A 10,983-nucleotide genomic window follows, 5' to 3' on the forward strand; every position below is an offset into this window, starting at 1 on the left:
GAGGAACAGCTGCTGCACTGCTATTCAAAACATAATTTTCTGCTAATTTCCCTTACTTTCCAGTGTATGGCCTCCCTGAGGTTCTTGTCACCCATTTAACAACTGATGGCCATTATTTACATCTCACCATGGGCCAGGACCTCTCGCAACCATTGATTTTTCTACTCTCGGGTTGTGACCACCATTTTAATGTATATGGCAGTGTCTTAATATTTTAATTATTTATTGTAGTAATGAAACTTTATTTTTATTGTACTGATGAAATGTTGTTACCAATGTTCCCTCTAAGCCATGGAATCTCATGAGCAAAAATGTTACTTTGTGAGCTACTAGCATTAAAGTTGTGAGCGAGCGATTTGGCTGCTGCATAAATTAGTTTGCTCTGGAGCCATCCTCCCTGAGCTAAGATAAAAATGTCTGAGCCGGAGGCTAAAAAACTGTGAGCTAGCTCACACTAACTCAGCTTTGAGGGAACACTGGTACCCACCCTGAGCCCTCATGTGGGAAGGGCGGGCTATAAATATGAAGAAAGAAAATAAATAAATTTGATTGGAAGCAGTACCACCTTCCTAGCATAACTACAGAGGAAACTGGCAACTTCACTGCTCTGTACATCTCTAAGTTTATCCTTTAGAATTCCACACCCATTTGTCACCTCAATGACTTAAAAAAGCTGTAGCATTTTTTCCATTTGCAAAATCTGTCCCATTCATTAAATTCAATCATCTGTAAAATGCAATTGTTCAGGGTGGCATTTTTATAAAGACAATAGAACTGTAGTAACGTGGAATTGTTCAAGAGGCTATAATTTATGGCACTGTATCCATTATCATGCTTTTTTACTGCACTGTTTCTTAACTTCTGTAATCCAGTTTTTGCATTTCATGTCACATCTTTTTCAGTTTTACTGCATTTTTGAAGTTTGTAAACCAATCTTATTACATGTCTTATTTTGGTTCTATTGCATTGTTTTAAATTTTGTAATCTGTTTTAAGCATCAGTGAGAAATAGCAGACTATAAATAAAATCACTTGATATGCTTCAAATAAGTACATTTTACATGTCTTAAATATAAAGCAGAGCTTAATTTCAAATTACCATTACACTAAGGAGGGATGCAATGCACTATTGACAGATTTTTATTTCTGCACAAAATAGCAGAAACCGGGGAAGACACAAACAGTAATCACTGCTGTCTTTCTACTTAAAAGATTATTACAATGTTTGACATTTTCCTTTATAATCCAGTACAATTTCTTTTAAAATTTTATTTTTGTAAAGTAAGCACAAAACTTTAAAAAACAGACAACGAATATTCAACATGCAAAAGCAAATGAAATATATCCTAGAAGTAAATTCAAAATGTAACAATAAAAGGATAGCAAGGTTATCCATATAATTTATATATAAATGCCTACTTGTAGTATATTGGAACTGTGTTCTTTGTTTCAATCCTGGAAGAAAATCATAATCAAGACTCAAAATCAGGTTAAATATTTTACTATCCATTTTTTTTTCATATGGTGGTTACTGGATTATGAATTTTGGAACTGTACAAGGACATCCCCTAACTGGCATCAGTGTTCCCTCTAAGCTGAGTTAGTGTGAGCTAGCTCGCAGTTTTTTAGCCTCTGGCTCACATTTGTGTCTTAGCTCAGGAAGGATGGCTCCAGAGCAAACTAATTTATGCAGTAGCCAAATCACTCGCTCACAGCTTTAATGGCAGTAGCTCACAAGACTCCACAGCTTACAGGGAGCATTGGCAAGCATAATCCATTTTGTCCATCTACTGTAAACTAGTGCACTTGGTTGGATCTAAAGTTGTTTGGATCTAAAGTTGTTTCAATAAATTATAAAATTTAAACCATAGCAATTCACAAAAATTCTTTTTGAAAAATTCTTCCAATTACGCCCAATAAACTTTGGGTGGTCTGAATGACATATTAACAAATGACTTAGCATAATCAAATAAATGCTCTAAAATTCCTAATATGATATTTCCTCTCCTCTAAAAGCTTAGCCTATGTTGATTTGGAAGCATTTTCTACTGTATTCAACAGAATTTACTCCCAAATAAATCCAAGCTTAGTCTAGTCTCAAAGCCCCGTCACGTTTTAAGGGCTAATCAAGATCAATCTATAAAAATTTATATTCCCTTGGTTAGGTAATTACCATTTACTTGTTTCAGTGCGAAATTTACATACACAAATGACATGAGAATAATAAATGTGTGACTAGGTTCCCTATATGTTAAAAAAGTTCTGGCTTCCAACTGCAACTGTTTGACTTTCTAGGGTCAACACAGCAATTTCTTTTTCCATGGGCATCAAGTAGATTTCATTAACTTTACCATGCTTTCCTCCCATGATTTATAGTAATGGCATCGGTCAAAGGTTATACCTTAAAGCTCCCTTTCCTGTAGTCTGTACACCTGCTCATCCTCTTTATACACTTATGGTATAACAAGCCAAATGGCAGCTTTTTAGGAAGCTACATGCGGAATGCATGGAATCCACAAGTGTACAGTGGAGCATCACTTCCCGCCAGCTCTCTTTCTTATGCCCACCCACCTATTGGCATTTCAGCAGTCATATATGAGGCTGCCCTAAAGGAATAAAAACAGAAAAGAAATGCAAAGTAATGTTTCCATAAGATATATGCATACCCATTGCACTAGCTTTACCATTGCCTTATACACAGAAGGTAGCTCCTGTTCCCTGATATCAGGCATCGTACAGGACAAGGAAAACACAAAGTACAGATGTGATGATGACACTGTATTATATTTAAGCTAACACACAAAAGGTGTTATATTAGCCAAAATAAACAAAAAAGATTGCTATGAAACATTTCACTGTCCTATCCATTCCTACATCTATCGAGGTAGTAGATAAGATTGAACCATGTTCTTTTTCTAAATAAAACAGCTGCAAATCTTTAAAAAAGCAGAAGTATACACTATTAACGATAGCAGGGCATTTCTAATACTAATTTATTATTATGCGCTGTCTTGATAATAAGTAACAGATCCCATCTAATCTTAACACTTTACATTGTCATGTTCACATACAAGGCTGGAATGTCACTGCTAGAGTTCTCAAAAAAGACCACACTGTTATAAACATTATACTAGCACTGTATAACATATTCTCAGTGTATGAGAACCCATGTGCAGCAAGTCTTCAGCCTGAGCCAAAGATTACTCTGTGCCAACATATTATTTTATTTTAGAAATCACTACAAAAGCTATGATCCTGTGCCGAAGGCTAGGAGGGGGAGCCCCATATTTTTCTTCAAGCTGTTTATGAAAAAGTAGCAAAGTTTGGGTTTTTGCAAAAGTGGCATAGTTTGGGCAAGAACTGCAATGAAAAACTGCAAGGGGGAAAAAAAGGAAAGGTCTGGCTCAAGGAAGTCAGTAATCTCCAGAAGCCTGAAACAAATTCCGTTCATTCTTTTTAAATATAAATTTATCACCAAAAACATTCAAAAGTGTTTTACAAAGGAGATATATATCATCCAGATTTTTACAATACAAAGTACCAATCTTAAGTCCCTAAAAAGAGGGAGGAAAAATAGGAAAAGGAGCAAACATCATTATCTCCTCAGACACCATTATCTGCTCAACGGCTTTTTTCTTTTTACTCAAAAGCAAACAACAAAAAGCCCTATTTTTCCCTTGTAATTCCAATAAGTTTTCTGAGATTTTTTAAAAAATGTCTTGAACACAATCCAGTCAAAACTAAGCACTTTCTAAGCCCCATTTATTCCACCCATGCATTAATTTTCTTAATCAAATCAATGGGAACCTTAAAAAGGTCCTACTTTAGCTGGATCATACCCATTCTGTTTACACAACAATATGGTCATAATATTTATAGCTTACCCAGCCAGCAGCAAAACTGCTCTTCTCCCTGGAATACGTTATATACTACAGGGGGGGGAAATCTGTTTCATGCTGAAAAATAATATTACAAACTAAGAAATGTTCAAGAAAATTAGGTATTCCGATAGGTCACACATCCAAAGTTATCTGAGAGTTATGAGTTGAACTTGGGGAGACAGAGAAATAAGTGTAAGATGATGGCTGTAATCCTAAATGCACTTACTGGGGAGTACATTCCACTGATTTCAATGGGTATGCATACTCAGGTTTACATGAAAAAGCTCTGTAGAAGAATTATTTGCAAAACACTGCCATCTACAGGCAATTGACTGCATAACTCTATGTTGGCAAGATCTATTAAATTTGTCCCTTTGTTACTGTGATTTCCTACTTTTCAGCTCCATTAGCTCATATTCATAGACACTCCACAAACTGTCTCAATTGCTTTTAGGAACTGTGGGTATAAATTGGATACTCACTTAAACATGTTCAACAGGATTCAAGCTAAATGCCCATCCAAATGGTGATGCTGTACTTTAGTTTCACATCCCCTTTCCTGTACCTTTCATTAGCCATACAAGTGTTTGTAGTAATGACCAATAAATTCTTTTTCCTGCAGATAAAGTGAATCAAACACAGTCAGCAAAAGATTGATTTTCGGTAACTGTTTGTACTAGGGGAAGTGGAGTCAGTGATGGACACCAAAGTGGCTGGATTAATGCAGCACCCCTAAATATATTTATAATGGAGTTATGTTTATACTGAGGATATAGGCCTAATAAATAGACATATATACATACATATTTGGGATTAGAGTAAAAAATTAGACCACTTTATGAACGTGCCTAGTGTGTTCCTTTCAGTTATCATGTAACGTGGGATGGGCCCTGCAATTCAGAATTACACCTTTCTAAACCCATTGCATTGACTTCAGTGGACTCAAGGCTGTAACTCTGCACTGTTACTCAGCAATAGGGCACCTTACTACCATTCCAAAGTCCATGAATTTCAACAGCATTATAGATCCAAACTGAGGTGGTTGTTTTCTTACATCACTGCATTCTGTAACAGATTGTCATTTCTACTATACAAAACCCATGACATAACATTGCATGTGCATGAATATAAAAATAAGCCACACCACTGCTATGAAACTTTAATACTCCACATCCACAACAAAGTAGTCTTCCCTTCAGTGGTCTTCAGATTTGAGAAGTTGATTTGTATACCCATCGGGCAAGTAGGCTTTCCTTAGCTGGTCTGACTTGGGTATGGAGTTCCCGTTCTTCACATGTCGAGAGAGGAATGCTCGCACAGCTGGATGGTCAGCCTTCTCAAGAGGAATGCTAGCTTCCAGAAACATTTTTACAAAGTCCTGGATGACACCGGGTTTTTCTGTCTGGGCTGTGCTATTGCACTGCAGAGAGGCAGTCAGAGTCCGTGGTTTCTTCCTGACACTTTGCTCTTCAAACTCCCCTTTGCGCTTGGTGTGAGTTTTGGATTTGAGATGGTCATTGATTGCAGACTTGCGAACATGATTTAGCACCACGTTGCAAAAAGTGCAATACAGTTTCCCTCCATCTTCGTACAGTTCACTGCCAAACTCAGTTACACGATCCTGCGGAGTCACATACAAAGCGGTCTTGGAACGACTCCGGGAAGGAGGTGGTTTCACATCAAATCGTTCCATTGCTGTCTTCTCTCAACTGATTTTAGAAAACAAGTAGAAGAGATGCATTAAATGTGTATTCCTCCTGTGTCAACTCAAATATGTAGTTCACCAATCTATTTAGACCCCACTGCTGTGCTACTGGGTACACTCTAATACATCACTAAATAGAGATGAATAATAAAACGCTCAAACATTCCACACCAAGAAAAATTCAGGTGGGTAAACGTGTTGGTCTGAAGCAGCAGAACAAAGTTTGAGTCTTGTGGCACCTTTAGGACCAACAAATTTTTATTCAAAGTGTAAGCTTTTGTGTGCAAAGCATACTTCTTCAGACAAATGGAATAAAATCTCAAGGGTTTTGTTCCATTTGTCTGAAGAAGTGTGTTTTGCACATGAAAGCTTACACTTTGAATAAAACTTTGTTGGTCCTAAAGGTGCTACTGGATGCAAACTTTATTCCACACCAAAACATACGAAGTGCTGATAATATTGTTACTAACTGAAGATAAGGTCGTTTTACAGATCCTTTTTAGAATGGTGTTTGCTACATAATGGGTCAGACAGTGGCACAAAGCCTATGTGGCAAAAAGAGGCTCTGAGATCTAACACAAAAACTAACAAGCTAAAGTTGCAAGAAGTCAATGTAACAACCACACTGGATTGCAATCTTGGTTTCTAGCCTTTGTGATTACAGACACCAACTGGAGTATAGAAACACAACCAACTCCGGTTTGCTATGGTTAAATTAATTTCCACAGAATTACAGTTAAGAACCTAAAGTGAACCACCAGTCTAGAAGACTCAAATATTGTATTTTAGAGCATTTGAATTAAGTAGTTTAGGTAATATTTTACTTAAACAATATGAGGCCTTTTGATTTCAGAAGACTTTGAGTCACACTTGATATGGCACCAGTCGACCTATGAGTTTAAATCCAGATTTGTCCGATCACGCAGAACACTTGTGCGAGTATAGAAATGCATGGTTGGTGTTGAACCTTCTATCCTACTATAGCTCACTTTCCTGCATAATCGCCCAGGCCTAGAACTTTTCTCACTACCCGGAAATTACTTTTCCAGGCAAATAAATACTTTCTAATCAAGTGTTACAAGATACTAAGTATGATCATTTGCTACTGAAATTACAACAGGATATATTACCACCTGCATAGATTCTAATCAAAAAAGTAACTATCAAGACTATATTGAGAAGCCACACGTGTTTTTGCATGGTAAAGGGTGACCCCTAGTGACAAAGTGCTTAGCATAAAAGGAGACCAGCTCCTGAATGCAGCCTCAGAACATGTCCAGACCTTACTTGCTACCCATATAGAGCACACAGGATTCTCAAGTGTTGCTTTTGTAACAATACAATATCATCATATTTACAATAAAAAAGAACTACGGTGCTATCATAAGCTGAAATGCCTACTCCAGACTCTGTCAACTATGTTACTTCATTTTATAACGGGAACATGTGGAGTGTATTAATGAAGGATTCTTTGCTTATGAGAAAAGCCACTTGTGAAGGACACTTTCCCAACATTTAGATATTTATGAACTCTCTCATCCAGAAGTGCAGAGTACAAGATCTTTTCAAGCCTTACAGTGCTTAGCACCCATCCCCCAATCAACTATTCCATCTGGGCATACACGTAGTGTCCTCTGGGAGCTTCTGTAATACTTTTGCCATCTTGCGGTTATGCTATTGGGGTTTTAAATTGGATTATTGCTTGTCTGTTTTTAAAAATGTTTATTCTGTTTGAGTTTTGTTGTGAACCACCCTAAGCCTGCTTGAAGGGGAGGGCAGGTTAAAAATATAATAAAATAAATAAATAAATAAATAATATTTGATGTTTTTGTTGGCTGTTCAGCATCTTAGGATTTCACTGAACAGAGAGTAATTGTCATCCAAATGGCAGAAGGAATAAGCTTCACAAACGTGGGCATCTTAACTTGTACATAGTGGATAAACACAAATATCAGAAATGCATCAGGAGCCATGCCTTTTCCAAACTTGTAACAGTTTTCCCACTGGACTCAGAAAAGTGTAATTCTGTTTAGGATTGCACTGCTATAGTCACTGAACTTACCCTCATTTTCTGTGTTTCAGATTTTTAAAACATGTTTATGTATCTGTGTCTCTTCACCATTCTACCACTGCATTAGCTTCCTTCATAAGCACAAAGCACCTTGCCAAATGGGTAAATCATAAAATAAGCCTGAAATCATGCAGCAATGATTTAACTGATGTTTTGTCATTTTTTATCTGGCAACATCTTATCACCAGCTCCTTTTAACTTTCTGATACTCCCCTACCACCTTTCTAGCTTATGCAAGAACTTTTGGGGGAGGGAATCACTTCCACTACCACCTCCTCCCTTCTGCACATAACGGTGGGACGCAGATTTCACATATGAAACAAGAGCTTCATATTGAAAAAAATTAGTATTGCAGGTCCCAATTCACATGATTGCCCCTTCCAATGTATACCACGTGCCCCTGATATTACAGAAATGTAATGTAAGGGGATGTGGGGCTTCTACTGCTCCACCACACAAAGACAAGCACTACTGCAGATAATATATAAACTCGGCTCAGCTGGAGACACATTGCCTGGTCAATTTCCTTTTCAACCCCATGAAGGAAGAAACTGACCCAATGTGTTGCAAACCAGAGGAAACCTCCCAGCTCCACATGAGTTCTCTCTTAGTAAGAAATAGAGGAGGAACAAGATGCAGTCCATACCACCCCATCAATTCTTTCTGCCTGCTTTAAGTGTGGATCCTCAAGGCAGTTAAATACATACATGTGTGGAGGGCGGGGTAGAAATCGCACACATAAATAAATATAAATAATAGTTACCCTTCAATACATTCCATCAGAATGGCTATAGAAGACAATTATTTGACTGTTTTAAATTGTGTGCTGAATGGGAAATAATTAGATTACAGTTCATCAACAAAGGCACAATGAAAGAGGTGAAATAAGCAACATTACTTTGTACTGTACTGGAAATACTGGAAACTGGATTAATATATGAGGTGTGATTGTATAGGTATGACATTTTAAAGTAATAGCTCAGACAGACGTGGACGGATGCAGTGAGAGGATGGCAAGCCAGAAACCACAGGGACTGAAGGAAAAATATCTAGTAAGGTAAGCACCCTAGCCATTGTCATCCTGAATTCCTGTCCTTATTGAGCCTGGTTTTTGTTTTATCTGAGGCATTCCTTTTCTTGATTTAGTCTCAGCGAATTAATGGAGCAGTCATGTCTGCCTGAAAATCACACCTCCTTGCATGTTCTGCGGCAGCACTGTGTCTCTAGCGTAAGCCTTCGTGCTGGTGGGACCACAAACATGGGTTCAACTTTTATGATGCGGTTTGTGGGGCTGCATTTGAGCTGTGACAGCCCTGCTGTACCCACACCAGTGATCCATGTGGTACAACATACTGTTTCACATAGCAACCAACCAGTTGCTTTGGAGAGCCAACAAACAGGATATACAAACCACATACAAGCTTTCCCCTAATGCTGACTTATAGCACTAGTGAGGTTTGTTGCATCTGTATACAGTTGTTTTCTTTACTCACGGTCACAACTAGCAACTGATGGACCTATATGAATCTGCCATAAAACCTGTAAGGGTCCAATTTACAAGAAGAAGAAGAAGAGATTGGATTTATAGCCCACCCTTCACTACCCGAATGGCTTACAATCTCCTTTCCCTTCCACTCTCCACAACAGACACCCTGTGAGGTAGGTGGGGCTGAGAGAGCTCTCCCGAGGACTGCTCTTAAGAGAACAGCTCTGAGAGAACTTGTGACTGACCCAAGGTCATGCCAACAGCTGCATGTGGAGGAGTGGGGAATCAAACCCGGTTCTCCCAGATTAGAGTCCACACTCCTAACCATTATACCAAACTGGCTCTCAGGAGAGTCCACTAATTTTGGAGTTGCATTTTTTGCTCTGCAGTCTTTGGCCATGGATAGTGTATTTGAGGGCTCTTCTTGCAAAAAACCACAGACTGTTATACTTTGCAGCTACATTTTCAAAGCAGAGAGGTGATAATAATATATGACAATATGCAGTCTGTGCATGGGAATGTCAGATGTGACTAAATGGTGTGGGGGTCATACATCTATAGGGTTCACACCTAGGACCTACATTTTTGTGTCTTAAGCAGCAGGAGCCATGATTTATTCTTTCTGAGCCAAGATGGCCAAGATGTGAGTTGTGACTTGTGTCGGGATTTGGGGTGATTGGCTGTGAATAATCCACTCTCTTCCTTTGTTTTTATTGATCAAAACAGTGAAAAGATAGGAAGAGAGAACAATCTTCTTTTTAAAAAAATACAAGTCACACATTTTTAAATTTGTATCTACCATTACAGGCAGTAGACACTTTTAAATGACACAAAGCACAAAAAGTGAGCAGATCATGCCCCCTATACTACGTGTAAATGTTAGTACCACCCAAGTTTTCTTGAGAACAGGCCAATGTTAATTATGAGAGGCCTTGGGCAATACACTCTTCAAGGGCATCACCATAATCCTATAAAAGGTATTTCAGAACCAAGAAATTCTTCACATCTCATGGAAAATTTGCATCTTACTTATTATACTAATAAGTTTCATTAGACAATCCCCCCTCCCAGCAATTTCTTAGGATATATTCAACTCCTTTTAATACAACTTCTATTTACAAAATATTAAATCTATACTGTGTGCCTTCATGTTAATAATAACCCTATTATAATCCCCCCCCCTTCCAGCCTCCCATGAAAGGCCTTCCATCAATCCTATCTTCCTCCCAGGCGCCTTTTCTCCAACACCAGACTTTTCCACATCTCCCCCCACCCCCATCATTTACCCCACACCGACCAATCTCCCCTCCTGTCCCGCCCCTTTCTACAGAGACGATCCCATTCTTCTACCTCCTCCCCACCCAAAGATGGGAAAGGAGGGCGGCTCTCTAGTGGCTTCAGACGAGATGTGTCCCCATTTCCCTCATCTTACAGCTCCGGACAGCGCAGTGCTCCGTCCCCACAAAGGCCAGGGCCGGACCCCGATCTGTTCCGCGCTCCCCCTCGAGCCTCCGCGACGGCGCGGGGCAGACTCGGTGGAGCCGCCTGTCAGCCAGACACACAGAAAGGAGGGGCTTGTTTCCCTCTCTCAGGCTGGGCAGGGAGGGCGGGACTTAGCCCTCTTAGCAACAGCACCACCAATCAAGACACAGATAAGAGCTAGAAACCCAGTAACAGAAGCGAAGAGCGAACGTCGTTCTCTATAGCTTCTCACGTACAGAGTGACGGCGCTTCTCACCATTCAGTGAGGAGAAAGCGAGGAAGCCCTCCGCACGTTGAAAGCCTCCCCACAAGAAGGAGGCGGAGATGTTTACTTTGAAGGATGAAATATGGACCCAATC

The 10,983-nt window shown here is 39.2% G+C and overlaps 1 protein-coding gene across 2 annotated transcripts; it reads right to left on the bottom strand.

Moving 5' to 3' along the window:
- Nucleotides 1-3,643: 3,643 nt before the first annotated feature.
- On the bottom strand, nt 3,644-10,726 carry CGGBP1 (CGG triplet repeat binding protein 1). 2 transcript variants are annotated; one of them, XM_015405954.1, is made up of 2 exons: nt 10,575-10,726; nt 3,644-5,589 (listed from the first exon to the last, which is right to left on the bottom strand). In XM_015405954.1, exon 2 carries the CDS (start codon nt 5,571-5,573, stop codon nt 5,076-5,078), a length of 498 nt encoding a protein of 165 aa, XP_015261440.1. In that variant the 5' UTR covers nt 5,574-5,589; nt 10,575-10,726; the 3' UTR covers nt 3,644-5,075. The 2 variants fall into 2 exon arrangements, with proteins under 2 accessions (XP_015261440.1, XP_015261441.1); XM_015405955.1 differs by lacking the exon at nt 10,575-10,726 and adding an exon at nt 10,493-10,570.
- Between the last annotated feature and the right edge of the window lie 257 nt (nt 10,727-10,983).

The sequence above is a fragment of the Gekko japonicus genome, unplaced genomic scaffold (assembly GCF_001447785.1).
Source record: "Gekko japonicus isolate JY-2015 unplaced genomic scaffold, Gekko_japonicus_V1.1 scaffold365, whole genome shotgun sequence".
Taxonomy (NCBI): Eukaryota; Metazoa; Chordata; class Lepidosauria; order Squamata; family Gekkonidae; genus Gekko; species Gekko japonicus.